The 18585-nt window shown below is 34.2% G+C and overlaps 1 protein-coding gene across 1 annotated transcript; it reads right to left on the bottom strand.

The window, feature by feature from the left end:
- Nucleotides 1-383: 383 nt before the first annotated feature.
- Nucleotides 384-17812, bottom strand: abcb5 (ATP-binding cassette, sub-family B (MDR/TAP), member 5). Its single transcript, XM_026284353.1, has 29 exons — nucleotides 17736-17812; nucleotides 16762-16837; nucleotides 16392-16491; nucleotides 14885-14948; nucleotides 14620-14770; nucleotides 14281-14374; nucleotides 13894-14085; nucleotides 13604-13775; nucleotides 12728-12852; nucleotides 12375-12552; nucleotides 12161-12274; nucleotides 11950-12060; nucleotides 11169-11294; nucleotides 10815-11018; nucleotides 10006-10176; nucleotides 9682-9843; nucleotides 8772-9005; nucleotides 8527-8676; nucleotides 8240-8344; nucleotides 7513-7590; nucleotides 7309-7392; nucleotides 5081-5284; nucleotides 4862-4962; nucleotides 3192-3332; nucleotides 2939-3095; nucleotides 2652-2849; nucleotides 2339-2545; nucleotides 1690-1836; nucleotides 384-1290 (listed from the first exon to the last, which is right to left on the bottom strand). Exons 2-29 carry the CDS (start codon nucleotides 16811-16813, stop codon nucleotides 1090-1092), a joined length of 4023 nt encoding a protein of 1340 aa, XP_026140138.1. The 5' UTR covers nucleotides 16814-16837; nucleotides 17736-17812; the 3' UTR covers nucleotides 384-1089.
- Nucleotides 17813-18585: the final 773 nt, after the last annotated feature.

Below are 18585 nucleotides of genomic sequence, written 5' to 3'. Positions count from 1 at the left end.
TTTATGAAAGATATAGTTATACATTTACAAAATAAAATATAAATCGCAGAGCACAGCAACCAAATAATACAAACTGTTACGCCTTCAGTATCCACGAAAACCATTCACGTCCAAGGATTTCAGTGTTTTTCCGAGTGTGTCTTTCCAAAATAAACATATGAAGAATATTATCAGCGCATAACTGTGTAAAGTTGGTTACATGCGCAAAAATAAAATAAAAAAGCATGAATAAAAATGTACCTCCACAGCATGTGAGACAATAAAAACAAAATGAAATGCATGAGGTAAAAAAATATGCTAGTCCAGGGTAATTGACTTTAAACAAGTTAGCTTTACTTTAAATAAAAAGTTTAATTTAAACATGCCTAGAAGGAACGACAGCAAAGAATGATGGATAATTTATTTTATAAAAATCGAAAAAATATCTTAACAATAAACAATGCATACTATTAACAGGAATAATACAAGAATAATACCAGTTACTGTTCGAAATACAATAAAGTTAAAGCCTGTGCAGAAAGAAAAAAAAAATTGGTCCAACATGTTGGAGGCTCAAATCACGAGCAAATTGCGCCCCCATGCGACGATCTCAAATAAACAAAACCAATATTCACATTCAAAGGGTTTATATGTCGTTGTACAAACACATACAGTCTTCACAACATTTGGTAAAAGTGCTGCAATTACCTGTTAAAGCAGATTTGTACTGGGGGGATTTTTACTGTACATGATTTTATGTAAAATAAAATAACACTACTATAATATTTACAATATACTGTAATAAATCCATAGATATAAAATATATTTTCATTTTTTATATAAGAATAGTATCTTTCATATGTAACAAAATAACCAAATAACAATGATCCCACTTTTTTGTTTGTTTCTAGAGTCAGAATATTTAAATGCTTCTTTGCTTATCGACGTAAGCTTTTTACATTCAAAGTCATTTAGTCCTAAAACAAACCGAAATATTTAATGACAGAAGAGATTTCAATTTCATTTAAGATTAAGTGCACCGTTTAATCATTTAACTTAGTCCTTCATTTTGGATATACAACCACTAGAATAAATCATAGGGAGATTAAGTTAGTGAGCAGACACTTGTGCATTCACCAGAGCATAGTAGGCCCCTTGTTTGGCCATGAGTTGAGCATGCGTTCCCTGCTCAGTCACCTTGCCGTTCTGAACAACCAGGATGATGTCAGCGTTGTAAATAGTGGACAAGCGATGGGCAATGACGATACATGTGCGGCCATGCCGAGCGTCATCAAGGGCCTTCTGCACAATCTGTGCAACAGGAAAGAAACAAGTGACCAAAACTATAAACTAGCGCTAAATGGATATTTAACGCACAAATTAAATCTCTTGACTTGATTCTTAGGTTTGATCTTTTGTTCCCTTTTTTTCTAAATCTAATAAGACATTAAAACTCATGGAGTATGTAGAGTGTAAATCTAGGATTTTAAAGGTATTCCCTAAAACCAGCAGGATCACAGAGATCTATACTTGGGATCACAGGCAGACAAACAAGGTTGAACTATCAAAAGTGCCACCTGCTGGTTGAAGGCAGAAATGCATACAGTCCATTCAGCATCAAAAATGAAACCGTTTGAAAAATAAAATAAAATGAACTTTACTAACAAATACTTTGAAATAGTTATTTTTGTATTTTTTTTTTTTACAAACCTTCTCACTCTCCGTGTCGAGTGCAGACGTGGCCTCGTCCAGCAGCAGAAGTTTGGGATTGCGGACCAGAGCTCGAGCGATGGCTATCCTTTGCTTCTGTCCTCCTGAAAGCTGAGCGCCTTTATCTCCAACTCGAGTGTTGTATTTCTGAAAGGATATTATTATAGTATGTAAAGATAAATGAAAATGTGAAATGATAATTTTTTTGGCAATAAGATAATACATATTTCAAAGGTTTTTTTCTTTTGTATATATAGTATTTCAGTTTTTTCAATTTTATTTCAAATAACAATTTTTTTCAGGGTTTTTGGTGACATTAACAACTCTTGAACATTCTATTTAATAAAGAATTCTGAAAAAAAACCGCACATATTCAACGACATTATAACTGTTTTCAACATTGACAATATTAAACAGTGAATCAGCATATTAGAATGATTTCTAAAAAAGGATAATTTGACACTGAAGACTGGAGTAATGATGCTGAAAATTTCGCTTTGCCTTCACATAAATAAATAACACATTAAAATAGTAATAAGCGTAATGATATTTCAAAATATTACTGTTTTTACTGATTTGTTTTATTACATGAATAAGCAGTGAACTTGCTTGTAAAGCAAACTGCATAAACACATGACATCACACTTACCTCTGGAAGGTCAAGGATAAAATTATGAATGTTGGCCTTCTTCGCAGCTTCCTCGATCTCCTCCTGGCTGACGACGCGGCTGTTGTCTCCGTACTGAATGTTCTCAGCGATGGTGCAATCAAACAGGATGGGCTCCTGAGACACCAGCCCCATCTGCGTGCGCAGCCATGCCAGGTTCAGACTTCTGCTGTCGCTCCCATCCACAAGCTGCACGACAAGCAAAAAGCAGACAGAATGTGAGGCATTAATTGATCCCTTGAGCCAAAATAATGGCTTAGACCTCTAGGCACACCAAACCACCTGATGGACTCACCACTTGGCCTGCCGCAGGGTCATAGAATCGCTCCAGAAGCTGAATGGTGGTGCTCTTGCCACAACCGCTGCTGCCCACCAGGGCCAGAGTCTGGCCCTGACGCACGGACACGTTCAGGCCCTGCAGGACTTTCACATTCTGACGCGTTGGATAGGAGAAATGCACATCTCGGAATTCAATATTCCCTGAAAAGTTTGCCTGAAAAAAAACAAAAACAAAGATTAGATTGCATTTTACATTGTGCTTTTTGGTGACCACTTCTAACCGTTTGAGAATTTGTTACTCACTGGTCGTTGTCCAGACTCGTCATAGATATCGATGGCTGGTTTCTTTTCCAGCAGCAGTAAGATCCTCCCAGCTGCAGCTTTGGCTTTGGCAAAGTCAGGGGCGAATGATGAGGACTGACCAATGTTCATTGCAGCAAAGACAATCACAGAAAACACCCTGTGGAAGACGAACCCACACATCAGTGTAGAAAAGAGTGTGCATCATATTCAAAAAGCACATACATATAAAGTCTTTTATAAAAACTGTACTTACAGGAAAACATTTTCATATTGCGTGTAGCAGTGTGCAATAAGCCAGGCTCCGAAGCGGAAGATTGCGGCATTGACCAGGTAAGGAATGGCTTGGGCAAGAGCAAAGGTGACTCCGTAGATGGGTGCTTTACACAAACTAGATCTGAAACATAACGCATATTGCTGTTTGTAAGATTTGGCATTTAGCTGAGCACTTTTGTTGAGCCACAGATACAATTTGCCGTTTGCAGTTTTCAGTTGAGATTTCAGACGTTTTATAATATAGTATAATGTAATATAATGATTCCCTTGTGAGCAGTGTTATTTAAGTATTAATTATATACTATTAAAGCTGGTATTCATTTTTGAATTAGTTTTTATTTTTAAATATTCAGTTTTCATTTGAATAATTCTATTGTGTGTTTTTTTTTCCATATACATTTTTGGTTAGCTTTAGTGCTTCATTTCAATTGATTAAGTTAACAATAACAGCACTGCTTGTGAGGGACACCTATCCTATCCATAAACATCAAAGTTGTTATATATATTAATGTACAAAAAAAGTATTTATAAAGCATGAGAAAAAGGTGTTTAAAATATTTTTAAGATTAAGTAATAATATTGTCACTGTATTAGTCAAAACGAATTATTATTAATTATTATTAATTGTATTATTTTATTTATTATTATAAACTAATTATTAATTAATATTTTTAATAAAATGTTTTTTTTAACGAACTCTCTTTTGCTCACCAAGCCTGCATTAATTTGATCCAAAATACAGCATAGGCAGTTATATTGTGAAATGTTTTTTTTTTCTGTTCAAAATAACTGCTTTCTATATATTTTAAAATGTAATTTATTCCTTGGACCAAAGCTGAATTTTTCAACGTCATTATTTCAGTGTTCTGAGCCACATGATCCTTGAGCTTGGAGTATTTTGGGGAGATTATAGAAATTAATAATTTTATTTTGCATAGAAAATTAAATTGATCAAAAGTGACAAAGTGATCAAAGACATTTATAATATTATAAAACAAATTCTGTTCTTCTGAACCTTTTTTATTCACCAAAGAAACCTGAAAAAAATCTACTCAGCTGTTTTGTTGTTGTTGTTTTTACATAATAATAATAATAATAATAATAATAATAAAGGTTTTTGAGAAGCAAATCAAAATATTATAATGATTTCTGAAGGATTGTGTAACTGCAGTAATGATGCTAAAAATTCTGCTTTGAAATCACAGGAATAAATTATATTCTAAAATCTATTCAAATACTAAACAGTTATTTTAAATTGTAAAAATATTTCACAATATTACAGTTTTTGCTGTATTTTGATTCAAATGAATGCAGGCTTGGTAAGCAGAAGATACTTCTTTAAAAAATATGAAAAACATTTGACTGGTAGTGTATTTTTAAATATAATTTTTTTGTTTAAAATATATATATATATAAATGCTTTGAACACAAAAAAATATAATTCCAAAGCTTTTAAAAGTAGTTTCATTAAACAAAATGAAATATTTTAGGTTAACTTTAACAGCCCCTAAAGCACATTTTGTGAAATCTTTTTCTTTTTGTCTTCTGCTGCAAATTTGCCATGGGGCCCTTAGCGCCACCTTGTGGTCCCCGGACCCCAGTTTGAAATCCCCTGTTTTCGAATGTTTAGTGTTAGAGATGTGATTTTACTTGTATGGTTTGCTCAGGCTGTCAATAAACTTGTGGAAGAAGACGTCTTCGCGGGTTAATGCAACAACCGTTCTGAAGTTCTCAACAGTTTCTGTGGATATCTGCGGGGAAGAGTTACCAGTCAGTTATACATAATACTTTATTGCATATATTAAATCACAGAAATTATATAAAGAAAAACCAAAATAAAAGTGGGGGTCAATGACCAATATACTGTACCTTGCCAGACATCTCCAGTGCACTCTGATCTTTAGATGCATGTCCTGACATGGCTCTCATCTGGATGAAATTTGCCCCCGTGAGGAAGGGGACACAGGCAAGGATAAGCAAGGTGAGCTGCCAGCTATGGATGAAGGCCACAATGACAGCGATGAGGAGAGCACAGATAGTGTTTGTGGCTAGACCTAATCTGGATCCTGCTGCCTAGAGACCAGAAAAAGAGAGAGAGAGAGAGACAAAAAGTCACTACCCAACTAAGCTGCATTATCAATAAATATAATATTTCAATACACTCCCGTTCAAAAGTATGGTGCGAGTAAGATTTTTGAATCTGCAAAGATGCCTTAAATTGATCAAAAGTGACAGTAAAGACATTTATAATATTACAAAAGATTTCTATTTTAAATAAATAGTGTCAAAGAATCCTGCATTTCTTTTTTATCATGGTTTTCACAACAACAACAAAAAGAGTATATATAAAGATATACTGACAAAATACAACAAAATGATGTAGTTCCAGTGGTAGAGCATTGCGTTAGCAGCGCTAAAGGGCATGGGTTCAATTCCCAGGGAACACACATATGGATAAAATATATATATATATATATATATATATATATATATATATATATATATAGCCTGAATGCACTGTAAGTCACTTGGGATAAAAGCGTCTGCTACTGTAAATGCATAAATGTAATGCACACACACACATATATATATATATATATATATATACAGTGGGGATCGAAAGTTTGGGCACCCCTTGCAGAATCTGTGAAAATATGAGTAATTTTCAAAAAATAAGAGAGATCATACTAAATGCATGTTATTTTTTATTTAGTACTGTCCTGAGTAAGATATTGTACATAAAATATTTTAACATTTATTCCACAAGACAAAAAAAATGCTGAAATTATTAAAATAACCCTACTCAAAAGTTTGGGAACCCTTGGTTCTTAGTATTGTGTGTGGTCACCTGATGATCCACGACTGTCTTTCTGTTTTGTGATGGTTGTGCATGAGTCCCTTGTTTGTTCTGAACAGTTAAACTGAGCAGCGTTCTTCAGAAAAATCTTTAAGGTCCTGCAGATTCTTCAGTTTTCCAGCATCTTTGCATATTTGAACCCTTTCCAGCAGTGACTTTATGATTTTGAGATGCATCTTTTCAGACTGAAGACATTTGAGGGACTCAAACACGACCATTTAAAAAGATTCAAACATTCACTGATGCTCCAGAAGGAAACAAGATGCATTAAGAGCTGGGGGGTGAAAACTTTTGGAATTTGAAGATCAAGGTAAATTGTACTTAATTTGTGTACCGGGAAACATACAAGTATCTTCTGTTGCTTACGAAGGGCAGAACTAAATGGAAAAAAATTATATTTCAACAAAATAAGACAAATTTGGCCATCTTCATTGTGTTCAAAAGTTTTCACCCCCCAGCTCTTAATGCATCTTGTTTCCTTCTGGAGCATCAGTGAATGTTTGAATCTTTTTAAATGGTTGTGTTTGAGTCCCTCAAATGTCTTCAGTCTGAAAAGATGCATCTCAAAAGCATACAGTCACTGCTGGAAAGGGTTCAAATATGCAAAGATGCTGGAAAACTGAAGAATCTGCAGGACCTTAAAGATTTTTCTGAAGAACGCTGCTCAGTTTAACTGTTCAGAACAAACAAGGGACTCATGCACAACCATCACAAAACAGAAAGACAGTCGAGGATCATCAGGTAACAGAACACAGTACTAAGAACCAAGGGTTCCCAAACTTTTGAGTAGGGTTATTTTAATAATTTCAGCATTTTTTTTGTCTTGTGGAATAAATGTTAAAATATTTTATGTACAATATCTTACTCAGGACAGTACTAAATAAAATATAACATGCATTTAGTATGATCTCTCTTATTTTTTGAAAATTACTCATATTTTCACAGATTCTGCAAGGGGTGCCCAAACTTTCGATCCCCACTGTATATATATATATATATTACCAACCCCTAACGTTTGAATGGTCGTGTACCTGTGAATTTAAAAAAGCTGCTCTATTAATACTAAAAGCTGTAGTCGCATGGATTAGCTCTCACATAAATACGACTGAGGAACAGATTCGGCCAGGCCTATAACACTTTAAAGAGATGGATGTAATGAACCAGAGGCAAAAACACAGGCTGTATCCACAGTGAAAACTTAATTACTGGTTCTGGTGGCAAATAACTGTGTTCCACTCACCCCTTTAACCAGAGACGCATCTGTGGCTAATTTAGTGGTCAGGACTCCCACTGCATTGTTGTTGTCATCAAACCAAGCAATCTCCTGTTAAGAGAAACAGGCTTGAGGATGAAGCACACATTTCAACAGCTAAATTAGTTTGTTCTAGATTAGTTCTCAACTGCATATAGTAATGGAACAAGAGATGCGGGAAATGTGCCATACCTGTCTCATCATGGCATTGAAAGCCTGACGTCTCAACCTCATGGTTAGCAGCTCCCCAGATTTACCAAACATGAAGCCCTACAGGACAAGAACAACAGATGTGAAAATTACATTCAGCAACTATACGTACAACTATACGTACACCGTTCTTTAGCATCAAATTAGCATATACGAATGATAATAAGAATACTGGAGTATTGATGCTGAAAATTCTGTTCTGTCATTTGACAATTATTTCATTATAATTCAAACATAAAACATTTATTTTAAATGCAAATGTATTTATAAAATATACAAATGATTGTATTTGATATTACAAGAATATTGTACTGTTTTTACTCAAATAAATAACTCAAATAAATGCAGCATTGATGGACACAAAAGAACATTAAGACATAAAGAAATCTTACCAAACTCAAAAATTTTGAACAGCATATGTTTAAATATAATTTATTTATAAACTAGATACTAGTTTTATTTATTTATTTGATTATTATATATATATATATATATATATAATAATATATACGCTGGTGCGTTGGCTCCGATATATGCAAACCTACCAACTTCCATCGCCTTGACTTTTTGCGAGATGTAAAAATTACATTTTAGTGGCATAATAATGGAAACACTGCCATTTCACCATTTTTTTTTTTTAAATCAACATTTATAAAATATCACAAATGTTTTGCGCAAATCTGTAATGGAAATGCACCTATAGACTCACCTGGAAGAAATATGTGATGAAGGCCACTGCTCCCGTTAGTAGAAAGAAAAGTGAGAACATCATGGTCTTCTGTCGCTTTACATCAGGGTCAACCTCTGCAAACACCTAGAAACAGACGAGAGTCTACTGAACTGAACACTCTGGGTAAATCATTATAAATGCTATGTGCTTATGGGACTAGTTTAAAATCCAATGCCCATTTTTATATGAATTATTTTGAGACTATCATGAGATAGAGATAGTGTTTTTTGATCAGAGATGTGTGAACACAGACAAAGGAAACTCACACCAATGATTTTGGAAAACAGAATGGCCACACAGGGGTAAACAGCTCCACCCACAAGGCTGGCCAGCGTGCCCACCAGCAGGTACGGCCATTCGGGCTTGTTCAGAGCCAGAATTTTAGTGAAAGGTATTTCTGGAGCTTTTTCTTCTTCCTACAAGAGAATTTGAAAAGAACGATCCAATTACTCCATTTAAGGATCACCAGTGTGATTCGCTCTGTAGCATCAAAGAAGCGGAGGACATGTACCTTTTTGTCTTGTTTGGACTTCTTGCTCTTCTTCTTTGAGGACTTCTTTCTGGAGGAACGTCTCTCACTGGCACGTCTTATGCTTCGTCTAAAGGTTCCACTCCCCGTTTGCATTTCCATTCCTCCGTCAGGAGTTTCTGTTTCAGAAGTTTCCTCACAGGTTTCTCCCTCAGATTCATCCTGAGTGTCATCTTCATTGGCATCAAGCTCATCATCATTTGCTCTCCCACAGGTCTGTTAATGTAAACAAGTAGAAGAATAAACAAATAAATGAAAACATTATTATTATGAAATAACTTCAAAAATGGTGGCCTTCTTATGAGAGACCCCTTCCTAAAGGATACAGTTGTTTATACATTACAAATAAATAAATAGTTTAAGTGTATAAAGACTCCTTTATACTTAAATATTAAGCATGTAATTATAATGGTAATATTCCATTATAATTGCTTTTTATACTGTATTTTCACAATACTGCAACCAACAAATACACACACACAACTGTTCAACATTTTCGGGTCAGTAAGATGTAGATTTTATAGATAGATAGATAGATTATTATAATGAAATTATGAAATTATAGCTTATAACTATAAGAAAAAGATTGTTAAAACACACACACACACACCCATATATATATATATATATATATATATATATATATATATATATATATATATATTCTCTTACTGGTATTACTGTTACAAATAGTGGCTGGCAATGGAATAAAATAAATTGGATCAGTTACATGATTTATGGATTAGAAAGCAAAACAAAAGTGCAAGAATATCATGTTTGTTAAATGTGTTAGGTTTGAAAACCCTGATTTAAAGAAACAACAGTATAGAAATAAAGTCAGTTCTATCCCACTATTATTACACAGTTGCCATGTAGAGAGACAAACATGTACCTGTTGCATCACGAGAGAATAATACACTCCTTTCTTAGCCATGAGTTCTCCGTGAGTTCCCTGTTCCACCGCTTTGCCTTCACTGAAGCCAGCAATTATATCTGCAGAACGAATAGTTGACAGGCGGTGTGCAATCACAATGGTAGTCCGTCCTGCTCTGGCCTAAGAGACAACACGCAATTATTAATCTGCAGTGTTACACATTAGTTGGTTGATACTCTGTTAACACCACAAAAACTGTAATGAAAGAAGATACCCATAATAAGCAACTATAACCTGTTCTAATCCAGTCCTCTTGGAAATGTATTGTATGTTTTATATTACCTTGTCCAAAGCTGCCTGAACGATGGACTCGCTCTGTGTGTCCAGGGCTGATGTGGCCTCATCCAGCAGGAGGATTCTGGGATTTTTGACGAGAGCTCGAGCGATAGCAATCCTCTGTTTTTGGCCTCCGCTCAGCTGAGCCCCTCTCTCTCCAACCATAGTGTTCAGCTTCTGTCTCAGAAAAAAAAATGTTTTTTTTTTTAAACATCTAACTCCCTTTCAGACTTAAGACAACTGATGAAGATATAATTTTCATATATATATATATATATATATATATATATATATATATATATATATATACGGACTATAAGTCACACTTTTTTTCATAGTTTGGCTGGTCCTGCGACTTATAGTCAGGTGCGACTTATTTATCAAAATTAATTTGACATGAACCGAGAGAAAACATTACCGTCTACAGCCGTGAGAGGGCGCTCTAATGCTGCTCAGTGCTCCTGTAGTCTACACTGAAAACATAGAGCGCTCTCTCACGGCTGTAGATGGTAATGTTTTCTCTTGGTTCTTGGGTCTAAATAAATGCAACTTATAGTCCAGTGTGACTTATATATGTTTTTTTCTTCATCATGACGTATTTTTGGACTGATGCGACTTATACTCAGGTGCGACTTATAGTCAGAAAAATACGGTAATTCATTTTATGTTATGGCAGATATCTGATAAAAGGCCATTATTAAAAAGTCTACTTTGTCTTAATTAAAAACATAGATGACCTTCTTTTTGCCTCTTTTTTTTTCTTTTTTGAGACTAAACCTTTATTAAAGAAAAGTACAGTCCAGTACAGTACTCACATCTGGTAGTTTGGAAATGAAATCGTAGGCATTGGCCTCTTTAATGGCTCGTTCAATGTCTTCATCAGTGGCGTCTTCACGGCCGTAGCGTATGTTCTCAGCGATGGTGGTTCCAAAAAGAACAGGCTCCTGACTCACGATACCCATGTTCTCCCTCAGCCAGCGCACATTCAGAGAGCGGATATCATTCCCATCCAGAGTCACCTGCGATTGTACACACATCATCAAATAAACAGCTCTTCTTTCCTGACACTGACTGAATTCCATCATATTTCTGTGACGTGAACTATTGAAGGAATGCAGCTTTAACGGAGAGGTAAATATGATTCATGGTTGCTCATTAGTCAGTGTTACCTCTCCTGAATCAGGGTCATAGAAGCGCTGCAGAAGCTGAATTGTTGTGCTTTTCCCACAGCCACTGGCTCCAACCAATGCAATGGTCTTTCCATGAGGGATTTTCAGACTCATTCCCTGAAGAATCTGCACAGGGACACATTGAATCAGTCTTTAGTAGGTTATCTTTTCTATAGATTAACAAAATATCAGTACCATATTGGTTATAAGGCAACGTTATAGACTTAAATTACTCACCCTTAAATACTCACCTCATGTTGTTCCAAACCCGTAAAATCTTTTTCATATTTTGGACACAAATTAAGATATTTTTTGATGAAATCCAAGAGCTTTCTGACACTCAATAGACAGCAATGCAACTGACAAGCTCAAGGCCCAGAAAGGTAGCAAGGACATCTTTAAAATTGTCCATGTGACATCAGTGGTTCAAACTTAATTTTACGAATCTACTTGTTGTGCACAAAAAACTAAAATAAGGACTTTATTCAACATTTTCAACTATTTTAACGATGTCCTTACTACCTTTCTAGGCCTTGGACATGGTAGTTTGCTGTGTATGCAGGGTCAGAAAGCTCTCGGATTTCATCAAAAAATATCTTAATTTGTGTTCTGAAAATAAACAAAGGTCTAATGGGTTTGAAACGACATGAGAGTGAGTAATTCATGACAGAGTTTTCATTTTGGGGTGAACTATCCCTTTAAATGTGTCAGTACTAGTCAATAATAATAGTACAGTATTAATAATCAAGTTCCCGACAGTTGGAGAAATAAGCAACTCTACCTTCACATCTTTTCTGGAGGGATAGCTGAAGTGGATGTTCTTGAATTCAATATCTCCCACCACACGATCTGGTTTGTGACCTTCTTTTGAACTGCTGTCAATAGGACGAGGCTGCATCAGGTGACAGGAACAGAAATAAGTCATCCAGAATAACAATACGGGTAAATATGAACTTCAGTATAAAGAATGCAGACAGACTGAAAGTGTGTACCATGTCAATTGTTTTGTAGACCTCATAAGCAGCACCCCGGGCCTTAGCGATGCTCTCCAGGTTTGGAGCCCCCTGACCCAAAGAGAATGAGCCAATCATCACAGAGAAGAAAACCTGCGGTCAAAAGTAACATCGCTGGTGGTCAAGAGACATCTCCTGATGTGACTTTATTCAGAAACAGATACAACTTTTTAAAAAAGTTTAACAAACTCACAATGATGACCCTTCCAATTGAGTAATTCTCTGGCTCGTCCACGGAGAGTTTTGTCCCATACCAAAACGCCAGCGCGTAAGTGCCAAATATAATGAACTGTGTCAAACCCATGGACACATTAGTGGTAATGGCTTTCTTTACCCCAAAATCCTTTGCTTCTATCAAGTTCTTCTCATACCTAGAATACAGAGAATAGTTTGTCACAGAAAAGCATTCATCATTTACGGACACATTCAGAACAGCTTGATCACATTCTTGACATTTAGAAGAAGGCCCAATCTTATCTCCCCTGTTTAAGTGACAAAACAGTTGTGAACTTATGGTGATGCGTGAAAAGAACAGAATGTGCTCACTTTTCCACTGCTTTTTTCTGTCCATTAAATGCCACGACAGTCCTGATAGCGACTAGAATCTCTTCAGCTACTGCTCCTGCTTTAGCATAAGCTGTAAGCTCCTTACTGGTCAGAGTGGCAAGAAGCTATAGGCGACAAAAAGGGAAGGTATTTACAAAAAAATACAAATAAAATAAAATAATAAAATAGATATATTTATATAATAATACACACACACACATTTATATTCTTATATTTAAATGTAATCACATTTGAATTCTTTTTAATAGTCAAAAGAATCTAAAGGTGACAAAAAGGTAAAATATTTATAGATAAATAAAATAAAATAAAAATACATTACTAATATATATTATTCACATTTATGAAAAAAGCGAATATATTGAGTGTTTATATGTGTGTGTGTGTGTGTGTGTATATATATATATATATATATATATATATATATATATATATATATATATATATATATATATGTAGAATTTTTCTAATTTTTCTATTTTAATAATATATATTTTATATTAAAATGTTATCATAGTTCCATTTATTTTAATCATCACAAGAATATATAGGTGACAAAAAGGTAAGATTTATACCTTTAAAAATGATTACATTCAATACAATAAAATATTTAAAATATTATTTGTAAAAAAAAAATATTGAAGGTGAATATAGATAATTTCAATTTTCAATATTTCTATTTTAATCACATATATTTTATTAGATTTTATTATTATTTGTTATTATTATCTATATATTTAAAGTTGATCATAATTTCATTTTATTGTATATATTTCATATCATCACAAGAATATATAGGCGACAAAAAAAAAAAAAAAAAAAAAATAACAATAAAAAATTTTACTAATAAATACATACTTTAGACCAAACAGCTGCTGATCCTGCGAGCAGGGGACTGACAGCAAGAATGACCAGAGTCAGCTTCCAGCCATAGACAAAACCAATGACGAAACCAGAAATAAATGTGCAGAAGAACTGGACAAACACACAGATTTTGTCCCCGAGGCCATCGTTGATCGTGTTTATGTCACTGAATTGGGGGAAAGAAAGGAGATACATCAATTTGACACTTAAACACCTGAGACGTAACCAAAGAACCGATCAGGTGACAGAAACAAGAGTCTGGAGCATGGCTGCACTTCACGCACTCAGTAAGTCTTATGTTCAGCTCTCCGATCTGATGCGTGTCAAACCATGACATCTGCTGGTGGAGGATGGCATGAAAGTACTTCTCCCGGATCCTCTTTGTTTGTTTCGCAGCCGTGAGCAGGAAAAGCGTGACCTGGAACGTTCCCAGGAGCAGAACCGCAGCCCCGATCGCAACGAAGTAATAAGCGTATCTGTGTGGATGAACCAGCAAATTAGTTCAAAGTTCAACAAAGAAGTGAAACAATCAAAGGTGCAAGATTCTAACAAAAGAAAAAAATTCCAGAACATAGTCACTAATGTAAAAAAAAAAATCATTAAGAAACTTCACTAAATTATTAACGGAGGAAACTGGATTAGAATGAATGAGACACCGGGCGGCTCCTCACGTTGTCATTTTATCTTCAATGCCTATTTCAGGAGAACCAGCCAAACACGTTGAAGAGTTCGTGAGGGTGAAGGTGAAGTTTCCGGTGAAGTTGCCTGCAAACATTTGGGAGCAACATTTCCTGAAACCAGTAGTACCAGACCGCCACAATAAAGTAAACACCTATGAGATAATAGCTGAGCTGTGACACTAGGTTATAGGGTAAAGTTTACTCTACTAATTTAAATCATTCTATGACAGACTTTGAAAGAGATATATTTGTCAAGGACTTATGTTTCAACCAAATGAATTTACATGCATTTAGATGGATGTTTTTTTTTTATTGTACTATTAAATATACCTGTCAGGTTACCCGTATAGCCACTCAACACAAAGCTGTCAGTCATTTGTCCGAAAACCACACACATGAGAGGCAACGCCACGCCGTGGGCAGCTGCACACAGCAGGCCAATCAGCATGAGCAGCACCTCCGGACAGGTGGCATAACGAAACTGCAGCACAACACACATGTGAGTCAAACACATGACTGCTTATCTCTGCATGTTATGTCACTGCTTATCAACGCTGCAAATGAATCCTGTGATGTAGAAGAGATGCGCACTTACCAGCTGAAAAAACCCAACTGTTTTCACCGGCTCGTTCTTCTTTTTTGACTTTTTTTCCTTTTTGCTATTTAAACAAGAAATAGTCCATTTAAGGTTTCAGATTTATTTATTTATTTATAATTAAGGGACACTATTTCAGATCTTTAATTCGTAATGTAATCATTTTAAGGGTTTCAGTTTTTACCTTTATGAAGGCATATTAAAGGGCATATAAAAGATCAGTTTATGTCATTATGATTATCCATTTATGTAAAATACTTTAAGTGTTTCAATTAATTAATACATGTATATAACATTTACATTTAGTCAAAAGAAGCAATCAAGATTGACATAGCACTCAGAATTGTAAGTTGAGTATTCTACTCAGAATACTCAAGTAGCTTAATGGACATTTAGTGCATTAGTGCACACAGTAGCAATGATTTTTTTAATTATATAATAAGTCATAAAAAACAATTTTATTATATAATAAATAAAACATAAAACAGAATAGAAAAAGAATAGATCAAGCTATGTTAGAGGCCTTTTTTGTTAACTGTATAATAAAAAAAGAAAACAAATAGATAAAATAAAAAATGATCAGAGAAACTAGTTTTATTTCTTTCTTTATTTAAAAAAAATTTTCAGAAAAAAAGGCTAAAAGGGGCAGTTTTTTTAAGAATAGAATTGAATTAGATGGGCAAATAAAGATTGATACGGTCACTATGGTGTCTAAATCCATAGCAAAAATAGAAGACAATATTATAAATATAAATAGCATAAAATATTAGACCACAAGTACAAAATGAAATGTTAGACCACAAGTATGTCTCTTCCTATTTTTAAGTAATTGTCATTTATGTTATAACCAAAATAAATTATTAAACTATTATTTGAGTAGTTAATGTATTTAATACATTTAAAATGTTTTTGAATATTGCTTTTCACAATATAGTTCCAAAGTGGTTTTCAAGAGAATACTGAAAGAAAAAAAGAGAGAAATTATAATATTTTAAATTGTTTGAATTTGCTCTAGTTTGAATTTACTAAGCAACAGTAATGCATATTTGTGTCACAAAATTACAATTGTGTTACGAATTAATTAAAAACCAAATATATTGTTACTTTTAGTTAATTTTCCATTAAAACTATGGCTCTCAAAAAATAAAAATAAATATTCTATATTATAACAAAATGTTTTATAATAAAATAACCAATGTCAAATAATAACAAAAATACACACAAAATTGTGTTTGTTTGTTTTTTCTCCCCTAAAATTGTACATTGACTGTCTAACAGTCTCTTGCAGACCCCTGGGGGTCGCCGGTTTGAAACCCCTGTATTAGATTATCAGTTAAAAACACTAGAGGTGTACTGATGAACATTTAAAAAATCTATAGAATTCTGTAAACTTTCTGGAGAATTTTTGCCCCTAGCTCTGGTTCATTTCTGGCTGTAGTTTTAATGAATATACTTACATAGGACAAGACTCATCTGAAACAATCTAATAGAAATCAGACTCATTTACCCTTTGCCCTTTGATTTTCCAGAGCTCTCCTCTGGTTTGTCCTCCTGAGGTTTCTCATCCTGGGTGTAGGCTAGGTTGACAAAGCCCTCTGGGATCACCTCTGCACAAAAGAGGTTTATGCTTACTTAAAGTACAGGTGGAGTAAGTCTAAGGTGTCTGTCGAATATAAATAATTAAATGACACAGCATTTTACTAATTATATAGATATAAATATATTTAGAATTATAATTTAGCCTAATGAAATGACTTCTACTCAAACCATATAAATCAAATTTTTATTTTAGACTTGCCATTGTGTACTATGAATATTGTTGGCTGCTAGTCATTTTGGGAAGAAAAATGAAGTATTAATGAATATATAGAACACACCTTGCAAGTAAGGAGGAGGGTCTGTCGACTGAACGCTCGGCTCTTCTTTCATTGTGATAGCACAGTGTTTGTGTCGCTAGATAAGAGAAAATTAATTGGTCTAAGTAAAAAACACAAATAAAACAGTTGCTGTAAGTAACGCTGGTTCAAAATGATGTACATTTAAAAAGGTTATGCATTCTGATGATACCTTTTTTTTTTTTTTTTGTATTCTGCATTTTTAAGAAAACAATCAATGTAATGGTGATTTAAAAGGAAACCAAAACACTCATCTGAAGAACTTATGGAGTAAATGTAAGATGCAGAATATTTTTTATCTCCAAAGAACCTTAAAGGCAGGCCTAACTCAAGAAGCCCATGTAGCTATAACTAACTAAACAAATAAATAAACAAATATTTTTAGTAATGTTAACAATGGCTTTTTATTTGAATGAATGCTCAGAGGAGATGAAAAAATGGTATTGCTGGAATTAACAGACTTATAACTGAGAAACATATTACTGCATTCATATTTTCTTATAAATACAAGACCTTTAACTACTCATCAAGAGATGTTTTACATTAATATAACTAACATGTTGGTATCATTGTTACATAAGCTCATCTCAGTGTTTAAATTCATTCTACCCGCATACATGTTACCTAACCTGTTACAACATAAACGGAAGTGTATTAGCCTACCTAGTGAAACATGATGTAATCGGAAACGTATGCAATGAAATAATTTTAGCTTTAATTAAATATTAATTAAAAAAAAAACTATTTTCCCCATATTCACATTTGTAAAAAATTTTTTTTTACATTTTAATGGTCTGTGATAACTGTTTACCAGACAGTGCAGGCTAAACGAAACGGTAGGTTACGCAAAAAAAAAAAAAAAAAAAAAAAAAAAAAAAAAATATATATATATATAATAAAAAAATTTTAAATAATAATTGGTAATTAACTTTTCTTTTCTTTTTTTCCCGGCTTACCCCATGTGGTGATGACAAAAGCTCCAATCGGACAGACAGTGTGTAGATAGAGCAGGTTGACTCTCTTCTTCTGTTACATGATGTTTTATAGCGCGTAGAGATACCTGGACACGCCTCCACCTGAGTCAACACTGCACAAAAGATGTAGGCGTGCAAAGGAGAGAACCTGTGACTTTTGCCCTTATAGCGGATAAAACTGTATTAAATAGGATTATAAGAAATATTGAAAGATGAACTGATAAGAAGGCGTGAACTTTGTTCCTACTTTAGAGTTCATCATAGAGTTTGCATTAGAGGTGCATTAAAACGTGTATAGGGTATTTAAGAGTTACCTTCAAAGCTTTCTGTTTTGGAGCGCTTTTGCCTCCATCAGTGTTCTGATTAAAGGGGACGTTCTATTTTTTTCGACGTAAATAACGTCTTATCAAACTTTAATATGTGGAAATAACTAGGTCATATAATAAAGATATAAGACGTTAAAACGCTATGACTCAGCGTTTTCAAGCAGGTAGCCTAATTGTTCTGCTTTTCCCAGCATCCTGACAAGAGCATCCAATGGCGTGAGTTTGGGGGCGGGGTTATCTGTTTGATCGACTAATGACGGAGGAGGGGTGTGTTTGAATACTGTCATAATTCTTGCACTTCTGTATGATGAGGCTAGAGGCACAGAAATGACTTTGTGTTTTAGGGAAATATTTGCCAATGTTGTATTTATAAAACTTGGACTTTAATGAAACAAGACTAGATTTTAATTGAATTAAGAATTTCCCTTACTAAAGGTCTGGTGACAGTATCAGCAGTACAGTAGTACTTTAATTTATACCATGGTGCATTCACAAAAACATGGTAG

The sequence above is a fragment of the Carassius auratus genome, chromosome 16 (assembly GCF_003368295.1).
Source record: "Carassius auratus strain Wakin chromosome 16, ASM336829v1, whole genome shotgun sequence".
Lineage (NCBI taxonomy): Eukaryota > Metazoa > Chordata > Actinopteri > Cypriniformes > Cyprinidae > Carassius > Carassius auratus.
This window is presented reverse-complemented; position numbering and strand designations above follow the sequence as displayed.